We start from the raw sequence: 23,911 nt of genomic DNA, 5'->3' as shown, positions 1-23,911 counted from the left end.
GTTTCGGGATAGAGCGTACGTGTAGATTCGGTGAAAACCCGCCTGGCGACGCTACTCAACGAGGTCTGCGTAGAAAAATATGTATACATATGTACATACATATGTATGCCGATGATCCAGTCGAACGGCTGACGATCCCCTTCCCCTAACAAAATACCGTATTTTAAAATGTTTCCGTCCTCCTGTTCGCTTCCAGCGACCCGTGCATCTGCAGCGAGCTTTCTAACCGTATCCGAAACTCTGTACTATACCTATAGTAACCCACGTAATCGGGTTACTCAGGCACGATATGCACGATGACACGCAGAAACACGGTTTACCCGCTCTGGGAGCAAGTTGCAGAATCTTGGTCGAAACTATGCAGCGTTGGGCAAAAAGGCGGTCGACGAGCGGGCAACGACTACCTTTCTAATTCAAACTATGCACCGTTCATTACATTCCATTTTCTACAACGATCTTTCTACAATTGCGTTTCTCACAAAAATAGTTTTAACAACGAACCAACGATTATGAAATTTTCATAGATGTAAGATACGACGCAAACAATATTAGAAATGAAATTACACATGACATTTCATTACCAACGAGTAAGTTATTTCTAGCCCCTTGTTTTATACGTAACAAGGGGTATACCCGAACCGAGTAAACATAGTAAAAGTGTCTCGAAAGCAAATTGAATTTGGTATCTAGCAATCGATAGGCCTCTCGAAGAAAACATTTCTTGCCAACTTTCAACCACTGATACATCTTCCTAATAAAACACGCGGGCTGTAAACAATTAACTAAATTGTTCGTAATTGATCGTTCGTAAATAATGGAATTTTTGGATTGATTAAAACGGTACGTATAGAAAATTTATAAAGGAATAAATCTGATAAAAACGGTGAAATCGGTGAATTGGTAAATATATAGGAAAAATATAGAAAATTGTTTGGTCGATAAAAAATGGAAATTACAAAGTTATTTATTAATGTAAGATTTAAGAAAGAAACGTCACGCTGATAAGCTATTATTATCCATGTCTGCTTCTAATCCGTTCCATGAGGGTGTTAACCTGCTTTTTCCCAGTGCTCGAGGATGTCGATTCTTGGTTGGTACGGGTTACGCTAACGCTAAAAGCTGATAACCTGGATTTTCACTCGGGTTAGGCACTGGGTAGAATCTCCGATCCGCAGCAGTGCGATCACGTTTTTATCCGACCGGCAACGAACGTACAAAATTAAAAATGGACATTTGACCGAACTACGGCTCGCTTGAAATAAAAACGAGAATAACAGACGACGGAAATGTACAACTATTCTACCTTGTGATCCGAATTATTTAATTTATTTATTGAAAGCGTTCAAATCACACGTAAGTACAGTCGATGAAAAGAAACGCTATAAAAACGTTTGCAAAATATTGCGCGTCTATCGTAGCTACTCATCAGGTACGTACAAACGGACGGATAGAAATTTAAAATATGTACATCGATCGAGCTTTCTAATGTCGCGTAATCGAACGGACAACGTTACCGAACACACAGATAATCGCAGTTATGGTAGTCGCGCGTTCCAAACGTATTAAATAAAAAAAAACGATAGATTCGACTTAAAATTCCGGATCGGTAAACCGTATATGTAGACGAGATTCCGTTTCTTGTATAGCGATGAATCGACGCGACGCGACGCGACGCGACGCGACGCGACGGTCGCGAGGGAAATTTATTCGAACCGATAGGAAAACGTTCAACTAGAAACAGTTTCGTTTAAACCGTTTTTTTCGTGATCAACGGAGCGGAATAATAACTGGCATTCTAGCACCGGCAGCCAGGAACAATGATTCCCATTGCAGTTTTATTTAAAAGCCGCGACCGGCCAACCGGTGGACCAGCATTGTTATCGCGGATAACCAGTGAACCGCGAATTCGTCGCGTGTTTCAATGCTCGCTTTTTCTGGGGCAATGTTTAAAGACTCCTTATGTGCATTGTTCGAACGATGGAAAGGTTCCTCCTCCTCTCTAGGTTATCGGGAACGAGAAATATGCTCGCGAGTACAAGGCAGCACGGTCGCTTATACAAAAACTTAAATACGAATGTTTTCGAATACATACCTACGTCGATATTTAAGAAATCGAGAATAAGGAAATAACATGTTTTTCGCTCGCACCTTTGTTTACGAGAAAATCGACTTTGAGTATTGTATGTAGAAGAAGCGTGCATTACGGTACGACTTTGATACCGGTACAAGTAGAAAGAGAGCGATTAATGGTCGGACGCCTCAGAGAAATTCTATTAAATTCCACGCGTATCGACAACAATGAGACATTTTCAAACGAAATATTCGCAAAAACAAACCCTCGAACAAAAATATATTATTATATTTTTCCATCTGATTTTTAAACGTAGAATCATCCCTTGGCCGGCCGACCGGCCGCCGGTTCTACACGATCTATATGTATACATATAGAATATAATTCTTAATAATATCACCGATTTGGATTTTGATTATCGAATAAAGTTTGGAATTACCGTCGAAGCACGGGAGAGGGAGCAAGTTATTTCGTCCTGATTTCGAAGAAAGCAAGAAGAATTCTCGGATGAAAAATACGAAGGTTGGAAAACATCGGGTGTACGAGCCCATTGTTTCCCCAGTGAACAGTATTAATTTCACCGGGTACTCGGCGAGGGGAAGCCGCGAGGGGTTGGCAGGACAGCGAGCAGAATGGACGAACAGAAATTTCCGAGCATCATTGTATTCGCGGGCAAACAAACTCCGCGTAAGCAGATCGCGCGGAGAGAGAGGCAAATTGGGTGCACGAACTCGATAATTCGCTTCTACGCGGAATTCTCTTCTTTCCTCTCTCGAATCTTTCTTCTATCTTTCTGCTTGCAATACTTTTTCCTTTTATTTATCTTCCAACGTTTCTTCAAAATGACTCTCGATGGAAAAAACGTATGTACATATGTACGTCTAGACTCTTGTATCGGGAGAAACTCTTTCGAGTAAAACGTTTCTGCATCGTTCTCGTTGCTTACCTTCTTCCATCTATGTACTTGCTTGTAAAAATATCAGACGCTCGTCAATCTCGGGAAACTGCGAGGATGATCTATTATCTTTCCTCCGTTAATATCTCGACGATCCGACGTAAAACGGAAGCGACAAAATAATTATCGAGCTAAAGACTTGTCTGGCTTTTGGAGAAGAAGCGCGGGATACAAGGCTGGAAGCAAATATCTTGCTGGTGCGATCCAAATTCATTATCCACGTTCCCGCGAGGCGAAGCATGGCATGGCGTGGCATAGCGTGGCGTGGCGTGGCGTGGCGTGGCGTGTGGCGCGGATAAACGAGGTGCCGCACAAGCCAACGTCGAAATGAATTCCGAAAGTAGAGCGTACGCTTATTAGAAATTCCTGGATTACTCTAGTGTACGCGTGGACCCGGTTTATTTGGACGGCGCAAGTCGACCGAGAGAGAAATTCGCGTAGAACTTTTGGCCAATGGACCGGCTCGGCGGCGCGGCGGCGCGGCGGCGTGGCGCAAGCAATTCGGAAATACCAAACAGAGTGAAAGTAGAGTAACCAGGCCTATGCTCGAGCAGCTTAAGAACGAGATATATGTATATGGTTTCATTAAAGGCCGGATTCGGCGTCGAATTCGCATGCGTTTTCGCATTTTACGTGCTCGTTTCTTCTCTCGACCCCACCGACCTTTTTCCCTACCTCTTCGAGAGGCTATTCTTCTTCCAACTATTTATACAGAATATAATACATTATCCATTTTATCCATTGCTATCTCTCGTTATACCAACTGTACAAGTTTTAGCCATTTCTCTTCTTTCGTAATTCGTCGTTAACGTGGATTAATTAAAACCTAAATTTCACAACACTATTGCAACAACAACATATGGAAAGGTGGTTGTTGTTGGTGTTACGAGTAACTTGGATTATGATTTTTTAAATAGCATTATCTGTAATACTATTTAAAATGAAATTAGTGTGGCATTTAACGCGATCAGGGCCGAATAGATTACTCGTAAAATTGTGCGTTGAAAATTGGTCGGGGGTAACCGGGCAATCGAGTTCTACATATAGACGCTTCGGTAAAATCATATTCGATAAAATGTAATTATCTTAAAAAGAAGGCGTTATACAAACTAATTTTATTCTTCGCTTTCGACTTGTATTACAGTTGTACCATAAATAAAGGAACATTCTGGAGGAGAGATAAAGTAACCGTTTCGAATGTGGAATGCAAAACTGGCGATAATACGAGTCCTGCTATTTGAAAGGATTCGCTGGAAATAAATGAGAAATAATTGTCATCTCGGTTCTTAAAAGTTTGTTCTCGTTTCTCGTCCCGATATTCAAGATACACGTGAAACGAGACCAGGCTTTCAATTTCTTAGAGAGTCGTTGTCGAGCGCGCGCGGATATACATACATACAATATTCGTGGAAATATCTCGAGAAGAAATATTTTCCAAGAACGAACGGTTTTCCAAGAACGAGAACGACGGTTCTCCTAATGGCTCGAAGACAACACGAATAGAAAGGTCTTGTCCTCTGAAAAGACTTTCCTAAAGAAGGAAATCTTGTCTCCTTCTCGGTATTTACTTGCTCGATTCTTCGAGAACGCGTTCCGACGTCTACAACGCCGGATTAAATTTCTCGTTCCTTTTGTCCGATTCTCGTTGAATTCGGGTCAGGTATTCCCGCGACTCTGTTCTAGAAACGATCGAATCGAGAATCCCGAGAAAATCCCTCAACGAAACGATCCTTTCGTCGAAAGAACAAAATTACCCGGTTACTTAAATAGGGAAGATCGCGTCGGATCTATCGAGCAATCGAATTTTTCACTTACGCAACCCTAAAGTTGATCGTTGACTCGAATTGTTCCAGCCAAGCGATGATCCGTGAACTGGGAATGTAGACGGAAGGGTGGGGAAAGCGGATCTGCCCCTCGCAGGATCGAAGGAAGGATCCTCCACCTCCACCTCCACCTCCACCTCCACCTCCGCCATCATCTTCGTCGTTACCTCATCCTCGAACAATTTCAACCTCCGCAACCACTTGGACACTGTAAGTATCGGGGACCATCTTTTTACCATCTTTTCTCTTTTAATCGAAATTCAGATTAATCCGTCGAGATCGTTTACCGCTCTACGTCTACCGTTCCTCCCTCTTTCATCCGTTTCTTCGATATAATCCGATCGCTAGATTTCAATGTCCAACATTACAAACTTTTCTTTACAAATAAACGAGAATAATGTAATGGTACATTATTTCCGCTACTACAAATGATTCTACAAAGATCGATAAGAAAATATTAATAGTGAGTGCTGTAGGTATCGATAATGGTTATTTGTTAAATTACCTAACCAAAGTAGGTATCTAAGATGATAGGATAATGGTAGGAAACCGCTTGAAACGATGGATCGAATAGAGAGAAACTGTGAAAACAGTTTGCGCAAATATGTACGCTATTCGATTTTCTTTCCAACTTGCAACTATGTACTTTGTTACTTTGGTAATTTTAAATAGGAAACCGAGTTAGTATAACTGCTGTTATTTCACAAATAACTACCGTGGCGTTCAAACCAGTAACGAACAGGTACTCGAAGCAGGAAATGGCAGCCTAGCCTTGTCTTTGATGTAACGTACCAACTCGCGAAATGTAATTTAGCCGAAGCAACTGCTCGATCGAAACAACCATTTCGCTATACTTAATTCTGACCACTGTATCCACATATGTATGTATACATATACGTATACGTATAGCGTACATACCTGTTAGCACGTAATCGAAGAAACGTGCGTGCCTAACCGAACATTTTAAACTACGATTTACAATAGTCTTCCATCTACCATAGATAGATTATTATAGTGAAATTGTCAGATAATCAAGTGGAAAGAAATCGATTGAAAAATTGGCAGCTCTTTATCAAAAGAATTGTACCGCAAGCACTTTTCGAAGCGATTTCTCTTTCCGAACGTATGTATTTTGTTCGATCTCATATCTCGGCGTATCTGAAAATCTCCCCGAGTTGGAGAAATGGCGCGCTATCGCGTTATCGAATGAACGCGAATTAGCATGACCGAAGAAGAGAGAAGAGAGCCGCGAAAACAAGTAACTAATTGGTCCGGAGCAAGGAAGCGAATCGAACTCTGAAATGAAAGCAGTCGGTCTAATTGGGACTCTCTACCGTGTACTATTCGTCACATCGCGCCGCCAAGGGGAGTGGATGGAGTCAATTAATGTCGCGTCTCGAAATGTACACGGTGTCCGTTTCCAATAATAAGGTTCCGTTCAACAAGACTCGTGGAAAAAACCGCCAACTTACCGTTCTAATAAATTTCATCGCATTAAATCTTCGTTTAGAAATTGCATAAACTGTTTGATTTCGTTGCCCCTCTTACATCCACGATTCTAGAAACGATTTTCTCCATCGAACCAGCCAACTTGAACCTTTGCTTTCTTATATGTCGTCTACTATTTTTACTCTATCCCATTCGATACGTGTACGTTCCATAGATCTCTACGGTTCTTTTAAACATATCTATCTATACAGTTTCTTATACATACTATTTTTCCATATTCTTGTTCCACGTAACAGCATTTTTACCGCGTTAAGTATGATTACGAATTGGGTGTTGGATTAACTCTAGAAATAAATAAACAAAGACATAAATATTAACGCGTTTACTGGGTTTTTCGCGATATCATGTCACGCGGTCACGATTTCAAGTCATTACGATCAAGCGGAATGAAATCTCGAGCCGTACCGCGTCGCGCCGGGAGAATCCCAACGGGAGTAGCCAGTAGTCTATTCACCTTGTTTAATTGTCCGACTGGAATTCTCTTACTTGCCGTCCTGTTTTTACCTATTCAAAATTATGCCAACTAATTTTCCATTACTCTTATTATAATAATAAACCTTTATTTTATTTTATTTAATTTCATTTCATTTATAATATCTTAATCGATCGTTGTCTGCGATAGGAGGATAATCCTTCTGATAACCGAAACAAACGAACGAACAAATAAACATTTACTTGACCAAAGTTGCTTTCTAAATAGAATCACAATAGTTTTGTGTTGAATTTATCCGATCGGGAGAGAGAGAGGTTGATTAGCACGACTCGTAACGCGAAGAATGCTCCTGGAACGAGCATTTCGGCGAATACATATATCGTAAAGCAAACCGAAGCGAACCGAACGGAAGCGAACCGAACGGAAGCGAAGCGAAGCGGAGCAAAGCCAAGCGGTGGATCGCGTGGAAAGCGAGTCAGACGAGGGCGGGTATCGAGAGAAACACGGAAAGAGTCTGGCAAAGAGCATAAATAAACGAGAGGTATAGCTGTATCGATCAGCCAGGATGAACCGCGGCCGCGGGCCTCTGGGCCGCGTGGTTGCCAGCTTCGATGTCCGGTTGTCCCGAAGGAACGCGCAACTCGCGGAAAAAAACAGCTCGAAAAGAGCCCTCTGTAACTCCGCCAGTACCGCACCGCACCGCACCGCACCGCACCGCACCGCACCGCACCGCACCGCACCGCACCGCACCGCACCGCACCGCACCGCATCGCATCTCATCGTAACCACATCGCCCTCTTGCACTCTCTTTTCTTTGCCAGAGTATGCCCGCTAATTGAATTTCGTGGCAGAAACGAGTCTGACTAGCGTCGTCTTTTTCCATTCGGTGCTTCTTATTCGTCTGTGCTTAATATCGATAGAAGGAGTACACTGATCTTGAATAAAACCAGGAAACGATTACGAAAAACACATTCTTGTCTCGACAAAATTTCAATATAATATTAAGTAGACGGCTGCTTGTATCGTATTGATCGATTTTCATAAATTTCTTTGTTACGGTGGTCTACTTTTCTCGAAATATTTCATACGTATAGGTACATGTACTATAACTCACTGTAAACATCGATTGAAATCAATTTACGATACTTGCGTTACAGCCAACATCAACTTTATTCATCCGAAGAATCGTAATTTTACAGTACGATTGTACTATACAAACTATCGTTCAAAGCGATCCATGGTTCAATTTTGTGTCGTAGCAGTTACATTAAGTTTAAAAAAGTAAAAAGTGGTGGCTCTAATTGTAAAATCGACACGGCGCGATATCTCACTCGGAGAAGCCGTAATATAGAAAGCCATAAAGACATTAACCTTTTCGGTATAGCAACGCCGCTCCGCTCCGCGCCGGTCGAAAAGGACCTATGCGGTTCTGACGTACGATTCGCGAAACGTTTATGCGGTTCGATCGTTCGAGCTGCCAACAACACGTGCCAAACTAATAATACGTATTTCATTATTTGGGATATACATATTTATTCTTTTCAATATCATTTAATATTTTCGAGTAAAATAGCATAGGAACTGGAAAAAAATAAAACCTAATTTGTTTGTTTTTTTTTTTTAATTTTAAAATTTTTTACAAACAATGTTTATTTAACGATCGAATAGAGCCACGTTCGTTCAGACAGTTGATACGATTTTACAAAAAATGGTAATGATTAGACTTGAAATTCGTTGCACGCATCGATGTATTTTTTTGTTAGAAGAAAGAACAAGTGTCCGAGGTAGTGGAAACGGTTTGTTAACGCATCGCTTGCTACTTCGATAACGATAACGTACGTTCTACGATAAATGTTTTTCAAGAGCAGTTGCTTTCGCTTTTGTCCAACTACATAGTACATATGTACTTACATATGAAACTGAATTTTTTACGAAGCTCATACGTCGCCGACGCCGAAGAGTTTATCGGTCGTTGCATGATGCTGCCATCGCGACAAGTGGGACAACTACTACTAGCTGTTTGCAGTGACTTGATGTCGCGATCTCTGTATCTCTCTGTACCTCGATGAAAAGGCACCTCGCACCGTGTACTCGAAACTTGTTCTTTCTATATAGTATATGTATAACATATCGGTGTGAATGTGCATCGAAGGGAGTAGGGTTTTTAATTTTAATCGGGCCTGGGTAAGCGTGGCAGTGATCCTGGAGCAAACGGATCGCATTCGTAAAAGGAAACAGTGATTCTTCTCGACGAAAGCGTCGCACGATTGCGTGCGAGCTTCACTTTTGGTGAGTCTAACAATACCAAGAAAAACAAACGGAAAACTAATTGTATCGTAATTGCGTATGCAATATCGTTGAACGACATCGATGATTTTTCCAAATAATCGTCCGTTTTTTTCGCGGCACGATCTATCGTTTTTTCGAGTACAGTTTGAAAAGATCAGTCAGTTTCCTTTCCCGGTGAGTTAATTACCGAATAACCGACCGCTCGACGATAAATCATAATTCCCGACGACACTAATACCCTGTTGTAAAACGCTGTTCTCTCACGAACGCTTCCGCGTGTAACACCTCGTCTCGTTGCTACGTGCAATCGCGCGCGCCTGACCATCGCTTCACACAACCGAACACGTAGGAAATGACCAATCAACGCGGACCTTCGTATACATATAACTGTACGATATACATATGTATGTACGTATTTCCTTCTGACGTGTGAAAGATGCAGAGCACAGCACACAGCGCTAGTAATCGCTGTCCAATGAAACGATAACCGGAATTACGAACACTAGTACTTACGAGAAAGAAGATTTTTGCGACGAGAGAAGCGTGAAAAGGTGAAAGATAGAAACGCCTGGTTCGGAATATAAATTTCGAATATCGACGATGCGAGTAAACGTGTAACGTAATTATTGTTAGCAGAGAAATGTATATTTCATTTATTTCCGTAACGTTTTAAACCGATAGGAAAAATTCGTAAGGTTACGTTATCAACGACACGTTTAAAGAAACGAAAATCTCAATATTTTGTCCGTCAAGGTTTTAGGTAAGTACTCGTGCCGGCCAGTAAACAGGACTGTTTAACCGATCATATTTATCCAAACGAGAATTACTGTTCCAACCTTGCCGAAACAATTCGGAACATTATAGCGATTATGTACATATAATAGATGTGTGCTAGAACGACGTTTCGGTTATCAGGCTTACCTTGGGATTTGAACAAATTTATGAGAAAACGGATATCTTTCTATTTCTTTTCGATAGGTTCGCTCCTATAAAATCGCCAGCTCGTTGGTTAACCGTTAACGTACGAAGGTAAATTGTTTCGCAGAAACGAACGAGCGCATTAGCGAACGTAATCGAGAAAAAGCCAAACAATTTCTAAAACATACATATGTATATCGTTTCGTAAATATACGAAACTTGTTAAATATGGTAGATGAGATGTTGGAGGTGATGTTAGATATAGAGGATACGTAGGAGAGCGAAAGATGCTTCTAATTGGACGAATAAACGATGGAAACTTGATCGGTGAAAGCAATAGAACAACACGATACGAGCTAGACGTCCTCGAACAAAAGACAACACCACATTATCTCCAATTATGTAGTCGAATGGCGGGGCTCGAATCGATTGCAGACCGAGGCGCATCCCCGAGCCAACTTTGACCAAAGAAAGCAACAATCGTTTCCGAACGATCTGTTTGGTACAAAGAGCTTGCATCGGAACAAACCGTCGCCCCGCCGTCGCCCCGCCGTCGCCCCGCCGTCACCCCGCCGTCACCCCGCCGTCACCCCGCCGTCACCCCGCCGTCACCCCGCCGTCACCCCGCCGTCGCGTCGCGACACGTCGCGCGTTAAAGTGGCCCAAGTACTTACTTACTTACTTACTATCCGTTTGCCCGGAGTTATCTGCAAAGTGCTCGATTCTCAATGTGCATTTCAGTTATGTATTTCGAGACAGGCAGTTTCACCAAGAAAACAAAAACAATTACTTACCGTTCGAGACTGGCTTAGCAAGCTTTACGAATCTGGAGGTCCTTGATTCTCGGCATTTTACTCGAACCGTTATAGGACTAGACCGATCACGCAAATCTATCGTTTTCATCAAAATATATCGAGATATCAAAATCTTGATGTACATCGTTCTATACATATATTATACATATGTACATATGTGCGCGAATGGTAAGTATGAATTCGAATCGTAGAAATGACTAACTTTCAAAGTGGAAGATCATCCATCGAATGTATCGTTTTATGATTAAATTAAAATTAAGTACGTATAATATAGATAACGGATAAAAATATTAGATATTCGATAGAAACCGTTAAATAAGTACGAGTCACGCGATAGTCAGCAGCATCACTGCCGACCATCATCAAATCTGTAAAATATTTCGAAAAAATTGGTGACTACGGAAGACGCGTTAGGGAGAAAGGATGCAATGTAATACGGTGTTTCAGGCGAGGACACGATGCCGATAAACCAAAGTTCCTTGGCAAAATTCAAAGCCCTGATGGTGCTCAGCTTAACGGTGCTTATCCACCTGAACGTCTGCTGGTGTTCGCCGTCCCACAGGAGTAGACACCACGCGGACATGTCCCACGAGGATGCGAAAGGTTTCAGAACGAGCGAAGAACTACCGAGGCCGGCCGCCCTCAATTCGAACGACGATCCGTTGGTGGTCGAGACCAAGAAAGGCAAGGTCATGGGCAAGACCATGACTGCTACCACTGGAAAGGAGGTCGACGCCTGGTTCGGAATCCCTTACGCGCAGAAACCTCTCGGTAGGTTCAAACTACTCGATCTAATTAACCATTAAACGGAGACGGCGCGGCGCGGCGCGGCGCGGCGCAACGTGGCGCAACGTGGCGCAACGCGGCGCCGCGCCGCGCCGCGCCGTGCCGGAGTGTGTACCGGGGTGTACGCGTGTCGTTTCTCCGTTTCTCCGTTTCTCCGTTTCTCCGTTTCTCCGTTTCTCCGTTTCTCCGTTTCTCCATTTCTCCGTTTCTCCATTTCTCTCCTCTGTCCCGAATACCAACATTTCTTCCTCGAACGTTCTATACATACACCGATTACTTTAAAACGTTCGCGGACAATTCATCACGCTAATGGCTGAATATCTGCAAAACATCGAGGCCGAACCATACTTTTCCATTTATCCGACCCGGACGAAGTTAAATAGAAACCAATCGATACAAGTTAAAAACCTTTGTTATTTCTTATTAGGCAATTTTTCATAATATAGTATTATCGGTGAGTTAGTGGGATGTTGTTGATAAAAATAACACCAAAGACGGTCGTGTTTTAATCGGCAAAGCTTGTGCAACTCGATAAAAACCAATATAATGCCAATATATGTATGTAGATGGTAGGAGTACGTGTGAGGAACGAATCGAACGCAATGAGGGGGTTGGCTTCTGTTGCAGGACCTTTGAGATTTCGACATCCGAGACCGGCGGAGCGGTGGTCGGGGATTCTGAACGCCACGCAGCTACCAAATAGCTGCGTGCAGATTCTGGACACAGTGTTTGGCGACTTCTCAGGCGCGACTATGTGGAATCCAAACACTCCTCTGAGCGAAGATTGCCTTTACGTGAACGTGGCCGCGCCACGGCCTAGGCCTACCAATGCCGCTGTTATGGTATGGATATTCGGTGGTGAGTTCCAGCTGACACCTGTTTCGCTCGACCCATAGATGTGAGACTCGATTCTTACGAGAATTATCCGCGATCACTTAACAACGCGTTACTTACAACCTATAATAAATACACTAAATCCGATTTAATTAAGAACGCGGTTGAGAATATTAACGAAAGGTCGTTTCTCTTTCTATGTTTCTGAAATTCGCTCGTTCAGAGGAATCGTACGATGAACGCTATTTTCATCGGACCAAACCGGTTGGAAGTACCTTTTAAAATGGTTTTAAACTTTTCTGATCAACGTATACGATGTACATATACATAATACGTTGGCACGCGTTCCGTCTCTCGAATGGAGGAACAAGTTGTCATGGCATTAAAGATTCAAGTCGTGTCCGACCTGACTCACGCTCGAGAAAGGAATCTCGAGCAACCACCGATGTTCCTTTCGTTCCCATTATGAACGTTTCATCGCGCCGCACGATGATGTCGATGTCGATGTCGATGTCGATGTCGATGTCGATGTCGATGTCGATGTCGATGTCGGTTCGATTCTTTTTTCTTTTCTTTCACGCGTAAACGTACACACGATTATTTCCGTGGAAGAAAAGGCGGCATTAAATCCACCGAAAAAGTCTCTAAATGTCTTTGACGCGTTCACTCGCATTAATTTATCGCATAAATTTTTAGTCGAGAAATTTAGGCAAATAATGAATTATCGATTGGAATATATGTATGTATCGTCCAGAAGGTTCGTAAAATAAGCACCGTTCAAGAGTGACATTGAAAACCGGTAAAGAGAAATAGTGAGCGAGGAGACGAGACTGTCGCTTCGCGACGCGACATTAATTTACTCTCGATTGCTCGCATACACGGTCTATTTCGAAACCTTCCCTTCCCTCCCCTCCCCTCCCCTCCCCTCCCCTCCCCTCCCCTTCCCTTCTTCTCTTTTCCTCTTCTTCTCCAATTTTGTTCCTTCTTTACTCTTTTGAGAAGAAAAGGAGAAAGAGAGAAGGATAGTGTGTGTGTGTGTGTGTGTGTGTGTGTGTGTGTGTGTGTGTGTGTGTGTGAGAGTCGAGATGGAATCGCGCGACATCCTTGTAGGTGGATTTTACTCCGGATCGGCGACCCTCGATGTTTACGATCACAAAACCTTGGTGTCGGAGGAAAATGTGATTCTGGTCTCGATGCAATATCGAGTCGCCAGCCTGGGTTTCCTGTACTTTGGAACGTCGGACGTACCTGGGAATGCCGGTCTGTTCGATCAACTGATGGCCCTTGAGTGGGTCCGCGACAATATCGCTGCGTTTGGCGGAAATCCAGACAACGTGACCCTGTTCGGAGAGAGCGCGGGCGCCGTATCCGTTTCTATGCACCTACTTTCGCCTCTGTCAAGGTGCATACCTTTTTCTCCTTAGTCAGTTTACAGTCTTTTGCTCTTGCTTGCCAAATTGTCATTGCCTGATGATATGCCATTTCCGCTACCGATCATAAGCTTCGAGAGCTCTTGTAATTCGTAACGAGCTTGTAATTTCTTGTAACTTCCAATAGGAAAAAGAAAGAAGGTTTTTCGAAACGTATGAGCGGTAGTAGGGGTACACGTGTAACGATCAATGATCGGTCTCGATTCTCGGACGGTGGGCCGAGCTTGGACCAGAAACACCGACGCGATGCACATTGTTACGTTTCAGGCACCTGTTTAGCCAAGCCATCATGCAGTCCGGCTCTCCGACGGCACCATGGGCCATCATAAAACGCGACGAGTCGATAGTACGCGGCATCCGACTGGCAGAGGCTGTAGGCTGTCCCCACGATCGCGATAACCTGCGCGAGGTGATCGATTGCTTGCTGACCAAGGATCCGGTGAACCTGGTCAAGAACGAATGGGGCACCTTGGGCATCTGCGAGTTTCCCTTTGTGCCCGTTATCGACGGCGCTTTTCTCGACGAAACGCCTCAACGATCGCTGGCCACCGCCTCGTTCAAGAAAGCTAATATCATGATGGGCTCAAACACCGAGGAGGGTTTCTACTTTATCATTTACTATCTAACCGAGCTGTTCCGCATCGACGGCACCGAGGACGTAAAGGTCAGCAGGGACAAGTTCCTCACCGCCATTACCGAACTGAACCCGTACGTCAGCCATATCGGCCGTCAAGCGATCATCTACGAATACACCGATTGGCTTAGACCGGACGACCCGAACGCAAATCGCGACGCTTTGGACAAAATCGTCGGCGATTATCAATTCACCTGTAACGTAAACGAATTCGCTGCTCGATACGCCGACACAGGGAACGACGTTTACATGTACTATTACAAGCACAGGTGAGACCAGACGTTCTTACTCGACAATTAACTGGCTGGACCAAATCGTTTTTACCTATTTTGACCAAATTTTCTAGATCCGCGAACAATCCCTGGCCTAGATGGACCGGCGTAATGCACGCCGACGAAATCAGCTACATCTTTGGGGAGCCTTTGGATTCGTCGAAAGGCTACACGCCGGATGAAGTGGCCTTGTCCAAAAGGATGATGAGATATTGGGCAAACTTTGCGAAAACTGGGTGAGTCAAAGGAACAGTCAAACTCTTTTTTACGATCCATCGGAATCGAAGAAGAATAAGAGGATAATCGTTTTACGGTTCGATCGACGATCGTCGTATTTCCGATACCAACGGGAAATCATTTGTTCCGCGGCTAGCCCTCTCTTGCGCTGATCATCCATTTAAGGTGTCGAGAATGCGCGCGTGTCACGGCGAATCGTCGATCTCCACATACATATATGTATATTTCTAACGAATCGGTCACGATACACGATTCCTCGCGCATAAAAATAATAACTAACTGAACGGTTTGCTCGATTTCCCCGTTAGGGATCCAAATGTTGGCACCGACGTTGCATCGTACACCGCAGCTTACTGGCCGCCGCACACAGTCGCAAAAAAAGAATACCTCACCTTGGACACCAACAACTCGGAAGTCGGCAACGGGCCTAGAGTAAGGCAGTGTACTTTCTGGAAGAAATATCTTCCAGAACTTCTCACCGCTACAGGTGAGTAATTTTACTTGATATTTCGGCAAACGAAACACCATCCCGATCAATCTTTTCTTTAGCCTAACTTGTATTCGTTTAGGCCGAGTCAGGAGTGAAAATAATCCTTTCAAGACACGAACAAACATCTCAATGATCGCAAAGGTCTCGGTTGAACGATCAACACACACGTGAAATTGCATCCGCCTTGAGATTAGTTTAACGTGCAACATTTTTTTTCTCTTTTCGAGCAATTCCTTTCGGTTGAACTGGTAGGTACACGAAGCGCGGCTTTCGAGCCAGAGGCTTCTTCTTCGCAGATTTCTCGTCATCAAGGAGCCGTTTCCCAGCGTTAAGTGGAACGCTCCGCGAGGCACGGGACACTTGATACGAGCTTTGAATAAATGATGCAAACTCGAGAGAGCGGCGACGCGTCGTCGTGACTCAACTTCCCTTTCGACGACCGAGAACCATTAACACTTTCACGAGCAAACTAATTGCGCCCAACAATACGAAAACCGTTGGTCATCGCAATTTTTTCCCCCGACTGCGCGCAATGCCTTAGCGAAACCGAAACTTTTTAAAACCACGATAACCTACAATACCCTAGATCAATACTTTTAATTTCATTTCATTTCAAAGAAATTATGCCATAAATGATTCTGTTATGAAATACTCGACGAGAGTAGAAGCCGATGCGTTCGTTCCGATGCGTTCGTTCCGATGCGTTCGTTCCGATGCGTTCGTTCCGATGCGTTCGTTCCGATGCGTTCGTTCCGATGCGTCTACCGAATGGTCTGGCGAAGAGGGTCGTCGAAGCGAAAAGGGGATAATATCACGACCGGATAGAAACGGCGATGCAGCGGAAAATTGCTACCGTAACGCTGTCTATTCCCTTCTGTTCCCCCTTGCTCGGATTCTTTCTTTCAAATGATATCCATTGTGCCTGCAGCGAGTACCTATCTCGGTTTCTTTTTGTCAAGCTGTCAGAGATCTGTCCGTATGGATACGCGCGACGTATTACGTTCGGTTCGGCAGCCAAAAGACGACGCGACGCTATGCCATTTCCAGCCTAACCTTGGAAAGATTTCTTAACGAACCACAGTTACGACATCTCGTCTCCGTCTACGCTCTATCGAAGCTCGATCAATTAAGAAAATCAATCATCCCTTTTCATCACTTTCTCTTGTCTAACAACGTTCCGATCCTTCCTATGTACATACATGGTATATTTCTACTTTTAAATGTTACGTAACTGAAAATGATAAATCCTTGTTGTTGGAAGAACCTTGGACCACATTAGTTATAATATAATAGAAAAAGGCTCATCATTTTTTTTCTCAGCAATATGGAGAAAAGCCGGGCGTTTTAACACTATTTCAGAGCTAGGAAAGGTGTCGAAAGACACTTTTTTCAAGTTTTATCATTTTTCCTCGGTAACACGATATTGACGATATTATGTAATTTCCATAAACAGTTATTTCCATGAAAATAAAAAAGTTATGAAAAAGCAACGATAAGTCAGCATAAACCCGCGGTAGAAATAGCGTCGAGGCGGGTAGACGTTGGAATCGGTGCGCGGCATCCCGTTGAGGAAAACCAATTTAACGGCTCGCACCTAACCATGGTATTCTCTTGCAGTCCTGTCGAAATTCATTTACGACACTCGTTATATCCACGTTTATTCCACCGTATCTACCATTAACATTACCTCGTAAATCCAACTAAATGCGATGAATTGGTAAATATAAAATCGGTCGCGGAAACACGATTCGCGTGCACGTACCTGAAATTGAATAAAAATCTAAATACCGTTGCATCGCGTGTCAAGTTTTCCCGCGTGAAACGTCTTGACTCGATGATCGGACACGATTCGGTCAGCGCATACGCGTAAATTATTGAACGTGTAAGCAGAGTTAAATAAAAGGTATCCGCATATGCGGCAGATGCGGTGTATACGATCCTCTGGTCTGGCGCATCGGCACTGTAACTAGAACAACGATGTCGCGGCGGCATTGCTTTATAATTACGTCGGTGGGCTTCGAAAGGTTAACCGCACGGCAGTTAAGGCAGACGACAGAGCACCGGGACGTGTCGTTGTCACGAGCTTTAATGGCCCGTTTACACGGTAAACCATTGGCGTAACCACATACACACACTTCGACCGTGTTTCCCCTTGCCTCCTCCTCGTTCTACGACAGAGTGTAGAGAGAGACAATCGACGGATAGAATCGGCCAAAATTTACCCGCGACAGCGATCAAACGTTTCTCAGAAATCTGTCGAATTTAAAATACTCCGGAAATCGCATTTGCCCATCGAATTTTATTTAATCTCATTCCTTGTGCTAAACGATCAAAAACAAAGACACATTAGTCGGAGTTTTCACACACCTGGCTGACAGATTTAGCAAAGGCAAACATTGCTCGTAAACAATACCCATCGTATCATTTATGTACACTCTGGTGTACGTGTATCTCCCTTTCGCGACGAACCGTTTTACGTCGATCCCCTTATCTGCGACACTTTCCAATTACCTATAAATGTTATAGTATGTTCGGAGACATTCAAAGAAACAAAGTCGATCGCAGCAGTAGCAACGATACCCCAAAGCATTACGAACAGCCGCATTGCTACACCGTATATGTAATGCTATATTAACGACTCAACGGTGAAACACTAGTACATACGTATATGTAATTCGTAAACACTACGCACGCGTATTGATCGGAATGGGCAACATTTTCAGCATCGATTTGATCGATTCACGATCCCTTTAATGCCAAGCAAGCTTTTAGGGCAAGAACGCGCATTTACGTTGCGCAAATTTCAGCCGTAACGGTGAACGTAACCGCTCCACTGTCGCAACCATGACGTCGCATCGCGTCGCGTCGCGTCGCACCGCATCTAGAGCTAAATGCACCCTTTTCATCGGACGTGGTTCGTACAATACGTGAGGAACAAAACTGCTGTTGACACGGTGCAACGACAGGCCAGCGTGGTTCCCGTTCGAAACAGACACCGACTACGATTACATCCGCAATACCACAATTATCTTTCGCTAACGATATAAAGTCTCCTACATGTAGTACTTGTACTAGCTCCGCGTGGATTTCATTCTCTCTGGCACTGGCCAGAGTTTATTTCCCTGCTGCTGCTGCTGCTGCTGCTGCTGCTGCTGCTGCTGCTGCTGCTCAATATTCTACCAACGACCGTAACGAACGTAACCTCGGTAACGACGAGGACGAAGATGACATTGATATCCTCAGGCTGCAAGAATAACTCGTTATCGGTTGAAAATAGAGCAGCGTGTCCTCTGTGGTAACCGAAAAGATCGTTCAATTTGTTTGCCCGGTAATTCAGAACTAAAACTGCATTACGCACGTTGAGCGTATTTTCGATTCGTTATCAGATTCTGCCAAAAATAAGATAGAGCGCGTGTCGGGGAAATAGAACGATAAAACTCGTCGAGATCGTTGCTGTTCGTCAGGATCCGATCGATCGATCGTTCGATACTGTGTCTCGTTAGCAATTTTAGGTAAAACTATAATTCATAATAGGACAAGGACGTTTCAAGAAAGCGGTATTCTCCACCAGCATCGCCAACACTAACAGAGTACGCTCGATTTCCCGATCGATTGTAAAAGTTACCGGTGAACGGAAATGATAATCAAAATTGATCCATCTATCCCCACCTTCCCTCTCGTCCCTCTCGTCCCTCTCGTCCCTCTCCTCGTAGCAGCCGGCCCACTTCTCTCCAGATGTATTTTCGCTGAATTACTTTTCCCGGGTTGGCTGTCGTCGGATATCATCAGATCCCAGACAACTCTTTCGACCAGAAGAAACTTGCAGGCCGTAGACAATTGTAGCAAAGACAAATTGGGATTCTCTCCCGCAGAATGATCGACGACTACCCTACTTTACCCTACCCTATCCTCTCTTCTCCTTCTGCAACCGATTCGGAGAAGAACAGGAGGTAGCCTGGCACGGATCATTACGTTATTCATACATTTAAAAAGAATCTCGATGTCTTAAAGTACCGGTGAGGATATTTTAAAACTAATAACAATTATCGTGGAGAGTCACTCGTCGCAACACCTATCCAGGGGTGAAAGTATTAAGAAAGAACAAGTCTCCGTACCTCATAGCGTAATAGTTCTGCGTGAATATGTTAATACTCGAACAACGATTCTCGGTTAGATTATCTATTAAAACGCGTTTTCGGGAAATCTCGTAAATCGATGGATTTCGATTCTCGGTTGGCCAGCTTTTACTACCTTTTTCTAACATTCTATTGCTTTCTCAATCGTTTCGACTCTCATTCTCCTTTCTCTTATTATTTTATCTTACATTTTATTCGAAAGATTCGATTGATTGTTTGGTCAGTGAAGTTGGTATAGATATTGCGTTTTGTTGCGCGGTCATTATCTACCGTGATATTATAATTAGATTATTTAGTGCCTTTCGTAGACGCGGAGCATGCTCTTTTCTTTGCGATTTGCGATAAGGTAGATTCTTCTATTATTCATGGTGAAAGGGGATTCCCTATTTGCGATAAGGTAGATTCCTCTATTACTGATGGTGGAAAGAAATCGTTAACGCAGACGAGGTATACGAGTATGTAGACCTTACATCCAATGGATTTTTTCGGATCCACTTTTATGGGGGTTTAGATTTAGCCCCATTACCATTCTCGTGTCACTCGCAACATTACCAAAAGGTTATACAAATAAACAGAAGAGGTGTGTGAGACAGAAAATGTACACCACACATTATATTTTCGGTAAGGAATTTTTTTCTCGAAAATGCGTAGGATTTCGGGGGTATGTATATTCACCAAAAATCATTGTAATTAACCCCCACAGACGAAAATAATTTTTTCAGAACTATTTAAAATTTTTTTTTCGTTGAAAAATTTAGCCACCTACTACCTCCTCTCGATTTTTCTTACAAACTAGTTATTGATTTTTAATACATTTGTGTGACGCGCCACGGAAATGTAGTCTAATATCTTTTTGTAAATACCCATGAGCGAAATAAAGTTCAATGAAATATATTCGCTATTGTAGGAGTTATGGTCGTTTGAAAATTGAGTTTTTTAATCCCTACCATAGTCAACTCACATGTATTTGCGCACACGCTACAGCTGTCTGCCCCTAAATATGTACTAATTCAACGAATAGTTTTTCAACCGACCGCCACCCATAAGAAGAGGACGCTAAAATCACCTTTGAATTGTGAGGTCGGTATGGCAGTCAGATTGGGCCACGAAAATCCATAAAGTGAATGATTTACATCTATTCCCCTCTTCTGTGTCGTTAATTCTATGTATCGATGTAGTCGCGTCTTCGGTTGCTTCTTTATTTTCTGTACGCTGTTGCTTTCATGTTCGCCTTCCGAACAATGTTCGATAATCTGGTCTTTCTTTTTCCTATAGATTACAAATATTCTATAGCGTGTTTATTCGTGTGCGAGAATACCCACAAACTCCAATCTAATCTGCATATACACGATACTCTTTTAACAATTTCATTCTCCTACGATTAATAGAGAACCGATACAACGACGAAAAAGTAACATTTACGGAACCGATATTACAACCCTGATCGAAATAAATACGTTCAGTTTTCTCGGTTTTCTAATATGTACATAGTTACTATTATAACTATTTTTAATCTCTAATACGGAAACTATTTGAGACGGTGCATTCGCATGAAAAACGGGCCGCTCATCTTCGGTAGGTTTTTAATTTGTCATGTGCATCGCACGACCATGAACGTCCGTTGAGCGCTGTCCTGCTGGGAATCGCCGCGCAACCCGTTTTCCCGTCGCCCTGGCGACACATAATCAATCCCTATACTATCCGGTATATAGAAAGGCAACGCATCATTGTTTCCACGATCGCGGGCTCTGTGAACAGTAATTAATCGTAATTCGTATGTACAGATGTCGGACGCTGCCTGCGTACCGCGGCGCAGCGCTTTAGCTTGCGAACGCACCTTCAAACGAATCACCGATCGTACAAATAGGAACAATCCTACCTATCAAATTTATAACATATACGTTACGGAGTGTACCATTAATTCGTTGATTTAAGAAAGCTATGCGAAAACAAAACGATCTATGCCTACGATCGAATATATTATTCTCGATCATAGGGAAAATATATGTATTTTCGATTAAATTGTTTGTCTTTCGATGAAAATTCAATTACGCGTATCCTTGTCAAAAGTTTGATATTATATGTATAATACATATACATATATGGAGAGAGGGTGTGTGTGTGAGTGATCTCGCGAATGCGTAACAATAATAGTAAACATTCTTCGCTGAGTTGTTTCACTGGCTTCACTTTCAAGTCCATCAAGTTAATAACGTATAAAAGAATAGTGAAAGTGGGCTACCGCATCAAGGGTAGAACGGGAAAAGGACAACCAGATGCTCGAAAGAGAAACTAAGAAAAGGCAATAATTGAGAAGGGAAGAGAGCGTAAAAGGAGTAGCCCATCGAGGCGGGAGAAAATTTAATCGGCGCAGCGCGGCGCAGCGCGTTGATCGCGTTGATCGCGTCGATCGCGTCGATCGCGTCGATCGCGTCGATCGCGTCGATCGCGTCGATCGCGTCGGATTGGTGGGTACGAACACGGACACAGCGAAGAGTAGGGGTTCCGATCGCAGCATCTAGGAACGAAACGAACGAAGAGACGAGCAGGGTAAACGAGGGTGCGGGGCTGGAACTGGCAGGGTGGATCGATGCCACTGCCACCACTGCTGTTTCTACAGCACGTCCGTGCGCGCAAATATGCGCACGTGCTCATGCACCTATGCACGCGTGAGTCTGCTAATGAGACTGCCAAAATGCGCCAAGATGCGCCAAGATGCGCGGATGATAATTGCGCGATAATCGATCATCCGCTTCTAACGAGATTTTTCTTAACTCCGGCACGAACCCCCATCGATCGAACGCTATCAAATTTTTTTCACAATCTCTTTAACTTGCCTAGAAACTGAAGAAATGCCTAATTCTGTCTCGATCGCGGTGAATAACAGTAGGTATTCCGAGTAATCGTAGGTGTAGAAGGAAGTAAACGATAACGTTGTGAAACGAAACGGGGCTTGCAAGATCGGATCTAATTCACCTGGCGATTCAAGGTCACTAAAAAGGCTACATTTCACTGTTCTCTCTCTCTCTCTCACACACACACACACACACACACACACACACACACACACACACACACACTCCCTATCTTCGATAGAAACACGCGCTGTCTATCAAACGGGAAAGCACACTGACACGACTCAAAAGAACAAACCATAGCAGACGTGATTCGTGGCCAAACAATTAACCTTGAGCATTCAAGCCGCCTTTGACTCGACTATAATTTCGAGGAACAAGATGGTACGACGACTCATGATAAGTATGTAATACCATCATACGAGTAATCTCATGGAATCCGCATTGTGCACGTTGTGTATCCATGTATAGTGTATACATATACATATAGCAAGCTTTTGAAGAGTTTGCAAACAGCAGTTACAATTACAGTTGCAATTAGAACAACGACGTTACCGATAACCGCCATCTAAATACTTACGTAGAATCGCAACGTGTAACTTGCTGCCTGGTAACTTTTGCATAGCGGAATATACATATGTATGTGCAAGCGTGTACTGATTTCGAAAGGAAGATATTTTCTACAACAAACAAAGCATTATTTAACTTGATGAAAAAATTAGCATTTTCGCTATATATTAACGCTTCGTATTTGTCACGACTTGAATCTACATACGTTAAATTGATAATTGTACGAGGATTCGTCGTTATTTAGTTTAACAGTGACCGCGTTACGTGATCGATAATATCTACCAGCAACGATCCATCCCAAAGGCTACCTATTCCCTGAACGTTTCGCTCAGAGAGGTCAAAAGGAATATGTACTCGGCACTGCGCCAAAACAGTCAGAGGTCACAACGATTCTTTGGCTACGCGTATTCGTTTCTCGGCAGCCGATTTCGAATTTAAAGCTATCGTAATCTTCGATTGTCGCGGCAAAGTGAAATTATTCCTTCGGATATTGTAACAATAACATCTATCTATCTTATCATTTTTATATTTAGCCGAGTAAGCCAGTAGACGAAAGGAATAAACTTTACGTTTTCGTTATCTTACACTTGTCCTGTTATTTCCATTGTTAAAACATTTCACGGCTTGTGTGAAAAATATACGTGCGAGGGGATATTGACAATTTAATAAATCATAGGTAGAACGTACGTGAATAGAAACAATTTACAATGAGAAAAATATCATTTTTAAATTAGCTGATCAAGATATTATGGTAAAAAATCATAGTAAAAGTAAATCGAATTAAAAGTTTGATATGAAAAACGAGAAAACCTCGAGGCAAACCGACAACTAAAATTTCGTTCGTCTTTTGTTAC

General features: G+C 43.1%; 1 protein-coding gene across 5 annotated transcripts in view; it reads left to right on the top strand.

The window, feature by feature from the left end:
- The window catches only part of LOC122404845 (acetylcholinesterase-like), a 49,350-nt gene that overhangs the window by 23,637 nt on the left and 1,802 nt on the right, over window positions 1–23,911 (top strand). For 2 of the 5 annotated variants that reach the window (XM_043409123.1, XM_043409122.1), the window contains exons 2-8: window positions 4,880–5,059; window positions 11,261–11,584; window positions 12,227–12,457; window positions 13,544–13,835; window positions 14,131–14,766; window positions 14,844–15,005; window positions 15,315–15,493. In XM_043409123.1, coding sequence (XP_043265058.1) covers window positions 11,272–11,584; window positions 12,227–12,457; window positions 13,544–13,835; window positions 14,131–14,766; window positions 14,844–15,005; window positions 15,315–15,493 — 1,813 coding nt within the window. In that variant the 5' untranslated portion in view covers window positions 4,880–5,059; window positions 11,261–11,271. Of the gene's footprint in view, window positions 1–4,879; window positions 5,060–8,859; window positions 9,081–10,898; window positions 10,982–11,260; window positions 11,585–12,226; window positions 12,458–13,543; window positions 13,836–14,130; window positions 14,767–14,843; window positions 15,006–15,314; window positions 15,494–23,911 lie in introns of those variants that run through there. The other 3 variants (XR_006259723.1, XM_043409121.1, XM_043409124.1) reach the window with 2 other exon arrangements.

The sequence above is a fragment of the Colletes gigas genome, unplaced genomic scaffold (genome assembly GCF_013123115.1).
Source record: "Colletes gigas isolate AHSC1104 unplaced genomic scaffold, ASM1312311v1 Colletes_gigas_Sc00003, whole genome shotgun sequence".
Taxonomy (NCBI): domain Eukaryota; kingdom Metazoa; phylum Arthropoda; class Insecta; order Hymenoptera; family Colletidae; genus Colletes; species Colletes gigas.
This window is presented reverse-complemented; position numbering and strand designations above follow the sequence as displayed.